The 17283-nt window shown below is 42.6% G+C and overlaps 1 protein-coding gene across 1 annotated transcript; it reads right to left on the bottom strand.

The window, feature by feature from the left end:
- Nucleotides 1-10308: 10308 nt before the first annotated feature.
- Nucleotides 10309-11386, bottom strand: LOC125554208 (protein LURP-one-related 6-like). Its single transcript, XM_048717793.1, has 3 exons — nucleotides 11117-11386; nucleotides 10787-11032; nucleotides 10309-10679 (listed from the first exon to the last, which is right to left on the bottom strand). The coding sequence occupies exons 1-3, from the start codon at nucleotides 11348-11350 to the stop codon at nucleotides 10548-10550; spliced, it is 612 nt and encodes a 203-aa protein (XP_048573750.1). The 5' UTR covers nucleotides 11351-11386; the 3' UTR covers nucleotides 10309-10547.
- Between the last annotated feature and the right edge of the window lie 5897 nt (nucleotides 11387-17283).

Below are 17283 nucleotides of genomic sequence, written 5' to 3'. Positions count from 1 at the left end.
ATGCTAGAATTGTATTAACCGGAAACTTAGTACATGTGTGAATACATAGACAAACAGAGTGTCCCTAGTATGCCTCTACTTGATTAGCTCGTTAATCAAAGATGGTTAAGCTTCCAAGCCATGGACATGTGTTGTCATTTGATGAACGGGATCATATCATTAGAGAATGATGTGATGGACAAGACCCATCTGTTAGCTTAGCATAATGATCTTCAATTTTATTGCTACTGCTTTCTTCATGCCTTATACATGTTCCTCTGACTATGAGATTATGCAACTCCCGAATACCGGAGGAACACCTTGTGTGCTATCAAACGTCACAACATAACTGGGTGACTATAAAGATGCTCTACAGGTGTCTCCAATGGTGTTTGTTGAGTTGGCATAGATCGAGATTAGGATTTGTCACTCCGTGTATCGGAGAGGTATCTCTGGGCCCTCTCGGTAATGCACATCACTCTAAGCCTTGCAAGCATTGTGACTAATGAGTTAGTTGCAGGATGATGCATTACAGAATGAGCAAAGAGACTTGCCAGTAATGAGATTGAACTAGGTATGAGGATGCTGACGATCGAATCTCGGACAATTAACATACCGATGACAAAGGGAACAACGTATGTTGTTATGTGGTTTGACCGATAAAGATCTTCGTAGAATATGTAGGAGCCAATATGAGCATCCAGGTTACGCTATTGGTTATTGACCAGAGATGTGTCCCGGTCATGTCTACATAGTTCTCGAACCCGTAGGGTCCGCACGCTTAACGTTTAATGACGATTTGTATCATGAGTTATGTGATTTGATGACCAAAGTTTGTTCGGAGTCCCAGGTGAGATCGGGGACATGACGAGGAGTCTCGAAATGGTTGAGAGGTAAAAATCGATATATTGCAAGGCTATATTCGGACATCGGAAAGGTTCCGAGTGATTCAGGTATTTTTCGGAGTACCCGAGAGTTACGGGAATTCGCCGGGAGAAGTATTGGGCCTTATTGGGCCATACGGAAATAAAGGAGGCGGGCCAACAGGAAGGAGGCACGCACCCCCCACAGGTCCGAATTGGACTAGGGGAAAGGGGGCGCCCCCCCCCTTGCCTTTTCCTACTCCCTCTCTCTTTCCCTCTTTCTTCTCTCCTACTACGGAAAGGAAAAGGGGAATCCTACTAGGACTTGGGAGTCCTAGTAGGACTCCCCACACTTGGCACACCCTCTCTAGGGCCAGCCTCCTCCTCCTCCCTCCTTTATATACGTGGGCAGGGGACACGCCAAAGGCACAACAGACAATCTCTTAGCCGTGTGCGGTGCCCCCTCCATAGTTACACACCTCGGTCATATCGTCGTAGTGCTTAGGCGAAGCCCTGCGCTGGTAACATCATCATCACCGTCACCACGCTGTCGTGCTGACGAAACTCTCCCTCGGCCTCAATTGGATCAAGAGTACGAGGAATGTCATCGAGCTGAACATGTGCAGATCGTGGAGGTGCCGTATCTTCGGTGCTTGGATCGGTCAGATAGTGAAGACGTTCGACTACATCAACTGTGTTGTCATAACGCTTCCGCTTACGGTCTACGAGGGTACGTGGACAACACTCTTCCCTCTCGTAGCTATGCATCACCTAGATGGATCTTGCATGTGCGTAGGATTTTTTTTTGAAATTACTGCGTTCCCCAAGAGCTACTAGCTATGGGCCCATAAGTTTGTGGTAAACTACTCACGCTTCATCGGAGAGGCAATGGTGTTGATGTAGAAGCCCTCCGTGATCGAATCCCCCTCCGGAAGGATGCCGAAAAAGGCCTCGAGATGGGATCTCACGGGTACAGAAGGTTGCGGTAGTGGAAAAGTCGTTTAGTGGCTCCCCCAGAAGTTTTTGGGGTATATGTGTGTATATAGGAGGAAGATCTAGGTCAGGGGGTCACCAAGGAGCCCACAAGGTTGGGGGGCGCGCCCTACCCCCTGGGCGCGTCCTCCACCCTTGTGGCCGCCTCGTGACTCTTCTGACTTGCACTCCAAGTCTCCTGGGTGTCTTCTGGTCCAAGAAAAATCATCACGAAAGTTTTATTCTGTTTGGTATTGCTTCTCTGTGAAACTCTAAAATAAGGAAAAAACAGAAACTGGCACTGGGCTCTAGGTTAATAGGTTAGTCCCAAAAATCATATAAAATATCATATTAATGCATATAAAACATCCAGAACAGATAATATAATAGCATGGAACAATCAAAAATTATAGATACATTGGAGACGTATCAAGGGCGAGGAAAGAGGTAATTCTTTTCGAAAATTGTTTCAGAAGCGGGGGAGAGGAAAACGAGAGGCGAATGACGAATAATGTAATGCAAGAGATGAGAGTTTATGATGGGTACTTGGTATGTCTTGACTTAGCGTAGATCTCCTCGGCAATGGCTCCAGAAATTGTCCCTCCTACTTCTTGAGCTTGCGTTGGTTTTTCCCTTGAAGAGAAAAGGGTGATGCAGCAAAGTAGAGTAAGTATTTCCCTTAGTTTTGAGAATCGAGGTATCAATCTAGTAGGAGACAACGCGCAAGTCACCAAATAGCTGCACAAACAATCAAACAACTTGCACCCAACACGATAAAGGGGTTGTCAATTGATGTCGCTTGAAGCTATGCCGGTATTTCCCCAAAGAGGAAGGGATGATGCAGCACAGCGGCGGTAGGTATTTCCCTCAGATATGAAACCATGGTTATCGAGCCAATAGGAGAACCAAGCAACACAATGTAATCAGCACCTGCACACAAATAACAACTACTCGCAACCCGACGTGTAAAAGGGGTTGTCAATCCCTTTCGGGTAGCGGCGCCCCAAGATGGGCAAACGGACATGAGAGAGTTAGAAATATTGATAGATCGAACACCAAATAAAATAAATTGCAGCAAGGTATTTTTGGGGTTTTTGGTTTAATAGATCTGAAAATAAAAGCAAAGGCAAATAGATCGCAAAGGCAAATAATATGAGAAAGAGACCCGGGGTCGTAGGTTTCACTAGTGGCTTCTCTCGAGAAAAATAGCAAACGGTGGGTGAACAAATTACTGTTGGGCAATTGATAGAACTTCAAATAATCATGATGATATCCAGGCAATGATCATTACATAGGAATCACGTCCAAGATTAGTAGACCGACTCCTGCCTGCATCTACTACTATTACTCCACACATCGACCGCTATCCAGCATGCATCTAGTGTATTAAGTTCATGGAGAAACGGAGTAATGCAATAAGAACGATGACATGATGTAGACAAGATCTATCTATGTAGAGATAGACCCCATCGTTTTATCCTTAGTAGCAACGATACATACGTGTCGGTTCCCCTTCTGTCACTAGGATCAAGCACCCTAAGATCAAACCCACTACAAAGCACCTCTTCCCATTACAAGATAAATAGATCAAGTTGGCCAAATAAAACCCAAATATCGGGGAAGAAATACGAGGCTATAAGCAGACATGCATAAAAGAGATCAAAGAAACTCAAATACTTTCATGGATATAAAAAGATAGATCTGATCATAAACTCAAAGTTCATCGATCCCAACAAACACACCGCAAAACAGTTACATCGTATGGATCTCCAAGAGACCATTGTATTGAGAATCAAGAGAGAGAGAGAGAGAGAGAGAGAGGAAGCCATCTAGCTACTAACTATGGACCCGAAGGTCTACAAAGAACTACTCACGCATCATCGGAGAGGCACCAATGGAGGTGGTGAACCCCATCCGAGATGGTGTCTAGATTGGATCTGGTGGTTCTGGACTCTGCGGTGGCTGGATGAATATTTCGTCCACTCCCTAGGGTTTTGGGAATATTGGGGTATTTATAGAGCAAAGAGGCGGTCTGGGGGGCACCCGAGGTGGGCACAACCCACCAGGGCGTGCCTGGGCCTCTTGACGCGCCCTGGTGGGTCGTGCTCTCCTAGGAGCACCCTCCAGGCACAGCCAGGGCCCATTATGTTCCTTCTGGTCCAAAAAAAATCTCCATAAAGTTTCATTCGTTTGGACTCCGTTTGATATTGATTTCCTGTGATGTAAAAAACATGGGAAAACATCAACTGGCGCTTGGCACTATGTCAATAGGTTAGTACCAAAAAATGATATAAAATGACTATAAAATGATTATAAAACATCCAAGATTGATAATATAACTGCATGGAACAATAAAAAATTATAGATACATTGGAGACATATCATCAATCCCTTCACGGTTACTTACAAAAGTGAGATCTGATAGAGATAGATAAACGGTAAAGCAAATAATTTTGATATTTTTGGTCTATAGATCAGAAACTAAAAGATTGCAAAAAGAGTAAAACGGAAACTAATATTGTAGACCGGAAACTTATATGATGGAAAACAGAACTTGTATGATGGAAAATAGACCCGGGGGCCATATGTTCACTAGAGGCTACTCTCAAGATAGTAAATAATATGGTGGGTGAACAAATTACTACCGAGCAATTGATAGAAAAGCGCAAAGTTATGATGATATCTAAGGCAATGATCATGAATATAGGCATCACGTCCGTGTCAAGTAGACTGAAACGATTCTGCATCTACTACTATTATCCACACATCGACCGCTATACAGCATGCATCTAGAGTATTAAGTTCATAAAGAACGGAGTAATGCATTAAGCAAGATGACATGATGTAGAGGAATTAACTCAAGCAATATGATGAAAACCCCATATTTTTATACTTGATGGAAACAATACAATACGTGACTTGTTGCCCCTACTGTCATTGGGAAAGGACACTGCAAGATTGAACCCAAAGTTAATCACTTCTCGCATTTCAAGAAAAAACAATATAGTTGGCCAAACCAAACTGATAGTTCTAAGAAAATTACAAATATATCAAATCATGCATAAAAGAATTCAGAGGAGATTCAAATAATATTCATAGATAAGTTGATCATAAATCCACAATTCATCAGATCTCGGCAAACACACCGCAAAAAAGTATTACATCGAATAGATCTCCAAGAACATCGAGGAGAACATGGTATTGAGAATCAAAGAGAGAGAAGAAGCCATCTAGCTACTAGCTATGGACCCGTAGGTCTATGGTAAACTACTCACGCTTCATCGGAAGGGCAATAGAGTTGATGTAGAAGCCCTCTGTGATCGAATCCCCCTCCGGCAGGACGCCGGAAAAGGCCCCTAGATGGGATCTCATGGGTACAGAAGGTTGCGGCGGTGGAAAAGTGTTTTCGTGGCTCCCCTGGTTGGTTTGGGGATATATGGGAATATATAGGCAAAGAAACTAGGTCAGGAGGTGCACGAGGGACCCACAAGGGCGGGGGGAGCGCCCTACCCCCCTGGGCGCACCCTCCGTCTTTGTGGCTGCTACCTCTTGAGCACTACGTTGGTTTTCCCCGACGAGGAAGGGATGATGCAGCAAAGTAACGTAAGTATTTCCCTTGGTTTTTGAGAACCAAGGTATCAATCCAGTAGGAGGCTACGCGCGAGTCCCTCATACCTGCACAAAACAAATAAATCCTCGCAACCAACACGAATAGGGGTTGTCAATCCCTACACTGCCACTTACGAGAGTGAGATCTGATAGATATGATAAGATAAGATTTTTGGTATTTTTGTGATAAAGATGCAAAGTAAAATAAAGGCAAAGTAAAAAGCAAAGGAAATAACTAAGTAGTAGGAGATTAATATGATAAAGATAGACCCGGGGGCCATAGGTTTCACTAGTGGCTTATCTCGAGAGCATAAGTATTCTACGGTGGGTGAACAAATTACTGTTGAGCAATTGACAGAATTGAGCATAGTTATGAGAATATCTAGGTATGATCATGTATATAGGCATCACGTCCGACACAAGTAGACCGACTCCTGCCTGCATCTACTACTATTACTCCACTCATCTACCACTATCCAGCATGCATCTAGAGTATTAAGTTAAAGACAGAGTAACGCCTTAAGCAAGATGACATGATGTAGAGGGATAGACTCATGAAATATGATGAAAACCCCATCTTGTTATCCTCGATGGCAACAATACAATACGTGCCTTGCTGCCCCTACTGTCACTGGGAAAGGACACCGCAAGATTGAACCCAAAGCTAAGCACTTCTCCCATTGCAAGAAAGATCAATCTAGTAGGCCAAACCAAACTGATAATTCGAAGAGACTTGCAAAGATAACCAATCATACATAAAAGAATTCAGAGAAGATTCAAATATTATTCATAGATAGACTTGATCATAAACTCACAATTCATCGATCTCAACAAACACACCGCAAAAGAAGATTACATCGAATAGTTCTCCACAAGAGAGGGGGAGAACATTGTATTGAGATCCAAAAAGAGAGAAGAAGTCATCTAGCTAATAACTATGGACCCGTAGGTCTGAGGTAAACTACTCACACTTCATCGGAAGGGCTATGGTGTTGATGTAGAAGCCCTCCGTGATCGATGCCCCCTCCAGCGGAGCTCCGGAACAAGCCCCAAGATGGGATCTCGTGGATACAGAAAGTTGCGGCGGTGGAATTAGGTTTTTGGCTCCGTATCTGATCGTTTGGGGGTACGTAGGTATATATAGGAGGAAGGAGTACGTCGGTGGAGCAACAGGGGGCCCGCGAGGGTGGAGGGCGCGCCGGGGGGGGGTAGGCGTGCCCCCTACCTCGTGGCCTCCGCTTTTGTGTCTTGACGTAGGGTCCAAGTCTACTGGGTCTTGTTCGTTGAGAAAATCACGTTCCCGAAGGTTTCATTTCGTTTGGACTCCGTTTGATATTCCTTTTCTTCGAAACCCTAAAACAGGCAAAAAACAGCAATTCTGGGCTGGGCCTCCGGTTAATATGTTAGTCCCAAAAATAATATAAAAGTGAAAAAATAAAGCCTAATAATGTCCAAAACAGTAGATAATATAGCATGGAGCAATCAAAAATTATAGATACGTTGGAGACATATCAGTGGCCGTCTCGTGGCTCCTTCGACTTCATCTCCAAGTCTTATGGTTGTCTTCTGGTCCAAGAAAAATCACCGTGAAAGTTTTTATTCCGTTTGGTATTCCTTTTCTGCGAAACTCTAAAACAAGGAAAAAACAGGAACTGACACTGGGCTCTAGGTTAATAGGTTAGTCCCAGAAATAATATAAAATAGCATATTAATGCATACGAAACATCCAAAACAGATAATATAATAGTATGGAACAATCAAAAATTATAGATACGTTGGAGATGTATCAACCTTACAAAGTAGTACATCAATATGCCTGAATCCGCTATCTTGGCAACATTTGTCGCTACTCCTATGCCCTTGATGAAGGAGTGCAGAAAGTCTATGCCGGATACCCAGACCTCTCACCTAAGCCTAGCATCTAAAGCCGGAGGGCCCAACCAACCTACATACTAGGTCCGGGACGCAAACCGGTCCAATGCACTATCATAGGTCATCGCCAGCGTCTTCCACCAAACCATCTTCACAGCATGTACTGACGCATTAAACTTGACATGCCTGCTGTCGACGCCTCCACGACACCAGACAATGCCTCCTCATTCATCATCACACATCCGTCGTCGAGGCCCTGCTGCACCATTCAGCCGAGACTCCATGTCGTCGATGTGTCACATGGAATGCCGCTCCACCGTTGGAACTGTCCACTGGTCCCTCAAGCCAATGCACACCTCCAAGAATGACGCCCCAAGGAGGGAATGACACAAGTGTGTCGCCGTCATCCGATCGAATGATCTGGGGTTTCCCCTGGAGGTAGCGGATGGAGTTGGGAGCTTCACCTCGATGATGCCTTCAAGAAGGAAACGACGTCGAGGGCGTCAGCATCACCGGCTCCGGTCGCCGACCGAAGACCAGGTTTTCACCTGGATCTACCCCATGAGCATCCAACTGACAACATTTGTACCATCCAGACCGCCTTCCAAGCCCCAAATCTGGCCGTCCGGATCTGGCGATCATCTACAACAGCACTGCCACCGTGGGAGCCTAGGCACAACTGGCCACTGCCTGTGTGTTTCACCACTAGACTGGGATGAGGGCCACCAACCCACCTCGCCAAACCGCGAGAGCCACCGAGAGGAATCATGCACGCTCATCACCGTCGCTGACCCGATCCAATCCGAAGTCAAAGCCACCAGATCGCTGGTGCAGATCCACCTTGGACAGGGACACCGCTACGCCGTGTCATCGTGGGAGGTCTGGGCTTCACATGTCACCACCTTTCCAGGGCCGCCACCCTGGGTCGCCACAACCACGAAGTCCTTCACGTTATCGCATCACCCACGCAGGCACCCCACGCAGGCACCCCACGCCAGCGATCCGTTGTGCCGCGGCACCCTGTGCCGTGCCCAGGCCCGAGGAGGCCGGCCCGTGCTGCCCCATCGCAAGGGGAAGAAGACGCCCCGCCAGCGTCGGCGCCTGTCGGGCTTCACCCAGCCATGCCCTTGGGTGGCGGCGAGGGAGGGAGGGTAGGAGAAGGCGATCGGTGAAGCAGATCAAAGGCCCCTCCCCGTCGCCTCGCGGGGGCGGCACAGGAGGGGTTGGGTCAATGGCTGTTTTGTATTGATATTTTTTTGAATTATGTACCTTTTAAAGTAAATCTAACGGCCTTAATTATTGTAGCTTAATTTCCATTCGAAAGTTGCTTACCACATATACCATGTGATAAGGTACGGGGGTGATTGGGGGTTGTTTGTATACGATTATAAGTACTACTCCCTTCGTCCAAAAAAATTGTCACAGGCTTGTCCCTCAAATGGATGTATCTTGGTGCTAGATACATCCATTTGAGGGACAAGATTTTTCGGACGGAGGAAGTATGTGATAGAGAAGAAGGAATCATCTTGTATGCATGAACTTACACCAGCTCGTGGAGTTTGTAGTGAAGGATTTGACGTTGGTCGTAGATTTTTGAGCTGCCCATATGACGTTAGTGAATCAGTCCATTAAATACAATTTGTTGTCTTTATGCTGCTGGCCATTTGTTTTGTGAAATGTTTTACCGATTCTAATTGAGTCGCCATATGAATTTGGTAGCTATATTCTTGTGGATATTTGGGGTGGGTGGATGAAGACAGGGGGCAACAAGTATTGTGATCCATAAGGCTGCCGACGACAATATGAAGCTGGAAAGGGCACAAATTGATAACGAGCATCATATATGTAGGATGAAGAAAGATAAAGCCCATATGTCGGAGTCAACAAATTGAAAGAATGGAGAGAAGGGCTTTAGTCATAGTGTCACCGGTATGCTCATGGCAATTATCTATGTGTGGCATTTATCATTAGGGGTTTTATCTGCGAGGTTGGTCATATGAGTTAAATGGATCAATGGATTATGTTATAAATATGTCGGTTTGTACTGAAATATATTATGTGTTTGGCCTAATGAAACTCGAGCAATGGCTACTGCAGCTGCTTCCATTTATGGTGATATTTTGTCGCAATGTGTGTAATGAAAGATGTTATAGTTTGTGATTTCTGATGCAAATTTGTCAATTTGAGACCGGAAATTAAACATGAGCATGTAAACATGATGTGTGAGTGCAAGTGGCAGTGTTGACACTATGTGATTGCAAAATGAAAAAGATCATGACAGGAAAAAAATGGGTTGCTGGCATTCGAATCCAAAACCTGGGCTAAAACTTTCCTTGTCTTCTCCTACCCATATCAAATCAAATCGAATCAAATCTTATTAAAACCACCTCACCTAAATCAAAAATTGCCTTCCCTACACGTAGTCAAATCAATTCAAATCTTACCAAGGTATGTAATACGATGGGTGTAAGATTTATGGCCGACATGATTTATGTTGAACCAATAGAATATGTATGTCATCATTGCAACGCACGAGCAATTAGCTAGTGGGCAGGAAAGGTCACCAATACTTTTTCCCCATGGCGATCTATGTTGCGCTTAGCTCTTGGCAACACAAGCCTTGTTGCAATCCTCGTGGAACAGTTATTTTTTATACGACTGTGACATCAACTAAATCCCCAAATTCCCTTCTTTGCAACAAAGGTTGTGTTGTGCGTCAGGCTTTGCAATACAAGCCTTGTTGCCGAACTATTTTTTATGACTACAAACTAATCTTCAAGTCCCCTTCTTTGCAGCAAGGTTTAGGTTCCTGTTGTGCTCAGCGCTTTGCAATATGAGCCTTGTTGAACCAATAGAATATGTATGCCATCATTGCTACGCACGAGCAATTAGCTAGTGAACGGAAAAGGTCATCGGTACTTTTGCCCCATGGCGGACAGTATTAAAGTCACCTCCAATGAACATCGAGGCAGGTTCATGGCAGCAAACCCCAGCCAACTCAGTCTAGGGCATAGGCAAACATGTGGAGCGTGTTCGCAAGATATGCAACACTATACATACCATTTGCTTGTTCAACAAACCCAACCTTAATTTACACCAATTTACAGTAATTTCACCTCCAGACTACCATTGAGAAGGAGCAAATATAGCGGCCCAGCAAATAATCAATCAAGATAATTAAACAAATTGGCAATACAATCTTATCGGTCCCATGGCTAAATGTGATGAGCTCATTGCTCCCACTTTGTAGCATTAACACCTTGTGGATTCCCCATTCATGTTGTCGAGGATGGCAATTACGCCAATCACAAAGGCCTGGTCATAGCCCGGCTGCACCACCACATGGTAGAAGTCCCGGCCGGCCATCATCCCCTTCACTCCAATCTAGTTCACACGTTATTAGAAAATCAAAACTCATAATTTGTACAGTAATTGAGTTGAACTGAACTCATGACTCAACTCCTTTGACTTATCACGTGATAGAACTTTACCTGTGCTACGACGTGGCCTGTGCGGCTCTTGACGGCGCAAGCCCTGTGGGCGAAGGATCCCGTGACCTCGTAGTCCCAGTGCCGCTTCCTCCCCTTGGGTTCGACGGTGACCCGGACGTCGCCCGCCGCGCAGCTGAGCACCGGCTTCGGGTCCTGCAAGCTGAACACCGGCTTGCTCGGCTCGCCGTAGTCCATGAGGTACCCTTTCCACCGGTTGTGAACGCTCAGCGCTTGGACGACTCCTCCCTGTGACACCGGCCAAATCGGTTGAAACACGCAGAGATGGCACATGGACTAGCTCGAGCTCGACCTACGAACTCGGTAACTCACCTTCTTGTGGATGAAGAGGATGGCGGTGCCGTCGCCGTCCCTGACGACGAGCTGCCCGCTGGCGCCGATGATCCCGCAGCCGTCGACGCTGAAGACTACCCTCTGCTCGCGGTCGGTGACGACGAAGCCGCCTCCGGTGACGGCGGGGGGACGGCGGCGGACCAGGAGCACGGCCTGCAGGGAGCTGCAGAAGATCTTGCTGACAACCGGGGTGAGAAGCGTGTGCGCACCCATTGATAGATCGATAGCCTGCGCACGTGTTGAAGTCGGGACAATGCATCAAGGAGGGAATAAATAGAGCGATTTTGAGTGTGGAAGTGTCCCATGACTCCTCATGTCGCGTCTGGCTACCCACCTGCCTAATCGATCGGCGCTGTACGTACGTGATTATCGTGAACCACGCGATTCCACGAAGCTTAGCGGCCGAAGCAATGCGTGACAAAGCCTAGCTAGCTAGTATATATACGCAGGACCACAGGAGATGGATTGATCGCCGGAAGAATCTTTGAATTCCTTTGCTTCCGGCCACCAAATTGCAGCTTTGTGTTTATGCCTTTGCCTTTTTGAGGTGTTTACGTCCAGCTAAACACAAGGATTATACCTAATTGCAGGCCTAATCACACGCCCAAACGTGTTAAACTTTATGAATACCCGTATACGGCTTCCCGCGCGTGTGTTCATCTGTGCTCTCGCGTATGTGGCTTGATTTAATTGAAATAAAATAAGGTCCGGTCCCACCCCCTTAAAATCAGGAAGGGAGATGATTACTGATTAGATTAGAAAGAAAAAAATAAAAAAAAAAAACAGTCGTACGATGAAGTGGAAGCACGGATGAGAGCATGAAGAGGGAGCAGGCAAGCCGGATCCTATATGGCAACGCTTACCGCCTCCTTGCCGAGAAAAGAATGCATGCATGCACATGCATGTTGGAACATGGAAGTGAGAAAGTAAGAAAGATAACCCAGCTTATCATTGCCCGGTGAGTGTTCTGATTTTATTTCGTTTCCGTCGTCAAGCACAGAGCATTAATCATGGCGCGAGCAAAATTCCATATAAGTTACTCTCTAGGCAGGTAGCACAAGTAAAGAGTACACAGAGAAAGGCAAGGAGGCGCCTTTCACTCCTCCTACCGTTGTTGCCTGGTCGTGACGTGGATGATCGGTGATGCCTAGGGGATGCCGGGGCAGCGGTACTGGATGGTGGCTTCACGATTGGCTTTCTGGCAGGCTCCACCTCTTGGTCGTGTGGACGGAAAGGGGTGTAGTGATGGGAGGCTCTGGTCTGCTCTTGCAGTGCGCAGATCTGGTGTGGATGAGCTAGCCCTCGTTGTGGTGGTGATCGAAACTCCTCTTGGTGATGTAGGCGAGCTTTCGAGCGAAAGCTTTGCATTTCTGGCGCCGACAACGGCGGCACCTATGGGTGTGCTTGCTTCCTGAAACGTCGTCGTGCCACTTGTTTCTGTCTCGGTGCTCCAGGTAAAAGCCAATGTCTATGCTCGGACTCGGCAGGTCGCGTTGTCACCCTCTCTGGGGTGTTATCGTGGAGCTCAGGATTCTTTGGTCGAACCTCGACGAGGTGTTAAGCCTGTTTTAGACTTAAGTTGTATCTTTTGATTGGCTTTGTACGAGAGTCTTTCTCATCATATTGTATCGTTCGGGTGTGAACTATGTTATATTGCTTTGATAAAGGTATATAAAGAATGATGAGTGATCAAGTTCGCTGGACTGAGCGGGCTTCTTGTTTCCAGGGTTCCAATGAGCACGGCTCGCCGTGAGCCATGTGACACCGCAAGGACTATATCAACTGTCTCGCCTGAAGCTTTCCCCTGCAACTACAATACTAGGCCAGCCTTTTTCATGCGTTCCTTCGCACACACGCTGTCGCTCGCATTTGCTTCCTTCTCTCGGTTGCGTTGCATCTTTTCAATTTCTTTTTCGTTTTTTTCTCTGTTTCTTCGTGGGTTTCTTCGGTTTTCCTTTGTTTTGCAACGCTTTCTTCATATTGTATTCCCGCTTTTGCTGGTTTCTTTCTCTTTTTTTCATTTCTCTTTTGTCCATTCTCTGATTTTTTTTCTATTATATTTTCTTTGCCTTTCTTCGGTTTATGTTTCCTTCTTAGTTTTCATCAGTTTACTTCATTTTTCCTTTGTTTTCTTTTCTTTTAATTTTTTTTCTCATGGTTTTTCTTTGGATTTCCCATTTTTCTTCATTGTTCGGGTGTTTCTTTCTTCCGTTTCTTCGGCTTATCACCGATTTTTTTTTGCTTTTTGCTTTTTTTTCTTCAACACATGTCTACATTTTTCATATACATTTGCAAATTTTAGGTATACATTAGGAAAATTTATTTGACACATGTTTAACATTTTTCTAATATGTGATTAACATTTTTAGAATATGTTTGAAGACTAGATTTTTCATCCACATTGTACATTTTCAATATATGTCAGGAACATTATTTTAATACATTTTTAACTTTTTTGAAATATATGATTGACATTTTTTCTACACGATCAACATTTTTTAAAATTTATGTTTTTATGTACAGTTTTTAAATACACGTTCTACATTTTTTCCTATACATTGGGAACATTTTCTGTGCACATATAACATTTTTTAAATAGATGATGAGAAGTTTTTCAAATTTTGTGTTTGATGACTACTTTACCATACACATTGTACATACTTGATATTAGGAACATTTTTTATACATAGTTTACATTTCTTAATAATATGATTAACATTTTTTGATATAGAATCAACATTTAAAAAATCATCTTCAATTACTTGATACGCACTTTACATTTGGTATACACAAGGAACATATTTTTTGTACACATTTAACTTTTTTTAATAGATGATTAACATTTTTAAAACTGCTAGGTGAACTTTTTTAAATACATGATCGACTTTTCTCATACACATTTGTTTGTATATACACGTGAAACCTTTTTTATAAACATTTAAGATTTTAGAACTGCTAGATTAACATTTCCCAAATGTCTTATGTAGAGTGTCTATTATTAATATATATTTTTAGAATATTTGGAAATATAAAAAAACGTTAAAAAGAAACAGAAAACGAGGTTGTGACCTCCCGCAAGCTAGGCTGGCCCTGTCTCGCGCTCTCTATGTCAAGCGAGACATAGGCACGCCGGTGTGGCGTGGCCATACAGGGCTACAACAGTTGCAATGTCGTGACCTAGGCCGAACGCGCCACGAAATAAGGGTTCCTGTACGGCGTATACCAGCCCATTTCGGGGTTTCACCCCCAACCGGTGTTGGGAATGTTCTAGAACCTTCCCTGAACCGGGTTTTTCATTTTTTTTCTTTTTTCTTTTTCTTTTCTGTTTTGTTTTCGTTTTTTATTTACTTATATGTTTTCATTTTTACTGTTTTTTTTCAATTTCCTAAGATCTATTAATTTGTGATTTATTTTTTAAGTCGTTAACTTTTTTTTGGAATGATGAACATTTTTTCAAAACCGTGGTTTTATTTTTACTAATGCGTGTACATTCTCCAAAATCATGAACATTTTTTTGTAACCATGAACACTTTCTATAACTCAAGAACATTTTTTCGAAATTGTGAACATTTTCCTAAATTTTTGAACATTTGGTAGAAATTTGTGAACAGTCTCTTAAGTCGTGAACATGTTTTTGAATTCATGAACATTTTTTCTAAATAATGAACATTTTCAAATTATAGACTAAATTTTCAAAATCTTGTACATTTGTTTTTCCCAAAATTGTGAACATTTTTTGAATTAGTGATTTTTTTTAATCGTGAACATTTTGTTTCAAATTCGTGAACAGTTTTCAAATTAGCGAACATTTTTTTTGAATCGTGAACATTTCTTTTCAAATTCATGAACTTTTCGAATTAGCGAACATTTTCTTGAATCACAAACATTTCTTGAATTAGCGAACATTTTTCTCAAATTCGTGAATATTTTTAGAATTAGTAAACATTTTTTTTGTATCGTGAATATTTTTTTTCAAATTTACGAACATTTTTTGAATTAGTGAACATTTTTTTTCAAATTCGTGAACATTTCTTCGCCTGCATGGGCCTTGCCCAACAACCCTCCCTGGCTCCCGTCGCTGGCTTGTTGGCTCCCGTCCAACTCGCTCGTTTTTTAACCGGTATTTTGATACAGTACATACTATTGCTTTAAAATAAAAATCAGCATGTATGTTATAGTATGTACTACTGTTCTTAGAAAAAAAATACCGGTTTTAAATCCATGAATTTGAAAATAACTTCAAGGATTTGCAAAAAATGTTCATTATTTTGAAAAATGTTATTGGGGGGAAAATATGCGAATTTGAAAGTAATTCATTAATTTTGAGAGAAAGTTCACTAATTATAAAAAAATCGACTTTGAAAAAAAGTACACAGATATGGAAAGGGTGCATTTATTTAAAAAAATAATGGATATGGAAATGTTCATCAATTTGAAAAAAACGTAAAGAGCAAAAAATATCACAAAAAATGAGAAAATAACTTACATGAGTTTGCAAAAAAGTTTTTGGAGTTCAAAGGAAACATTTTAAAAAAATGAAAAAGAAAATGTAATAAAAAAATAAATAAAGATGAACATGTTTTTAGAACACAAAATTTGTTTTGAATTCCTGAACAATTTTTAAAATTACAAACTTTTTTGGGAAAACGGATTTTTTTAAAACATGATAATATTTGGAAAATCCGAATATTTTTTATAATTCCAACCTTTAAAAAAATCCAATCAACTTTTGAAGAAAAAAACATAGAACCTTCTAGAAAGTTCCTAAAATCTAGTTCTTGTAACTGCTAAATGCGTCGTCCCATCTGTTGCTCGCTCGGTCGACCATTATGCCAAAAACAGGATTGCCGGGCTTACATGTCTTTCCTTTCAATGGCATTCTCTGCCCTTTTTCTTTTTAATTTTAAATTTTGTCTTCCTACACTAAGCTTGTGTTGTCTCACCTCTCTCCTTCTCTTGGCTTTTGTCTTCCTTTGGTCATCCTTCTCCGACAGCCGCCATCGTTAAATTTGATCACCAACACTCCATGTGTACTGTAACCTCATTGTATTGTTGAATAAATATGTCAAAGGCAAAATACATCTCTGGGATTAAACATAAAGTTGAGACTCGCATTTCTGGCCTAGTCTCCTGAAGGTCAAAGAACTTTTTGGTAATAAAAGTAGATTTTGGGAAGATTGGTGGGAGGGAGGTAAACCACTCAATCTCTCATATCCTAGGCTTTATTGCTTAGCTTTGATTAAAAAATTACTGTTGTTGATGCTTTTAACACAGGGTGGGTGGCTTTTCTTTTAGGAGAACTCTGTTGAGAGAATCTCTAGATCTCTGGAATAGTTTGAAAAATATATGTGAGGAGTCTAGGATGTTATGTCGCAGAGATCAAATCAGATGGATGTTGACTGCTGACAGAAGTTTTCTATGAGATCCTTATACGTCTCCCTAGTTAAGTCGGTTTTCCTCATAAATTTTTGTGGAAGATAAAAATTCTAGCTAAGATCAAAGTCATTTTCTGGCTTTTGACTAGAAAGAGCATTCTGGCTAGAGACAATCTCTTGGGGAGAGGCTGAAAAGGCAATAAAAGTTGCGTGCATTGTGGTAAAATGAATCTATTTATCATTTTTGAGTGCTCTACTTCTAAATTAGTTTGGAGCCTGATGAAATGTCCTTTTAAATTTGAATTCTACACCTTATAACCTTCAAGACTGTTTTGGGAGATGGATGAGGAGCTTTTTCGAAAAATGATAAGAGAGTGGTCTTGGTTGGCAATGCTGGCATGTTTTGGATGCTTTGTAAATGTAGAAATAACATTATCTTTGAAAGAAAATTTTATCTCTAATCCTATGGGGATGATTAAAGTAATGTGCTCTTTGATTTGGGATTCGTCAATTCTTCAGACAAAGGAGCAAGGGTGAAAGGTGCTGGCGTTGAGAGCAAAAATAATCAAGTGGGTGGCAAGTGAAGTGTATCGAGCCTCATAGGGTTGGAGGCCAGGAGTCCTCTGCATTGGTGGCTAAGGGATGTCCTTCTAGCCGCCGACTGGTCGATGATGATCTTCTTGAAGGAAATATGCCCTAGAGACAATAATAAAGTTATTATTTATTTCCTTATATCATGATAAATGTTTATTATTCATGCTAGAATTGTAT

Source organism: Triticum urartu, chromosome 4 (genome assembly GCF_003073215.2).
Source record: "Triticum urartu cultivar G1812 chromosome 4, Tu2.1, whole genome shotgun sequence".
Lineage (NCBI taxonomy): Eukaryota > Viridiplantae > Streptophyta > Magnoliopsida > Poales > Poaceae > Triticum > Triticum urartu.
Note: the sequence above shows the minus strand (reverse complement) of the source record. Positions and strands in the feature narration are given on the sequence as shown.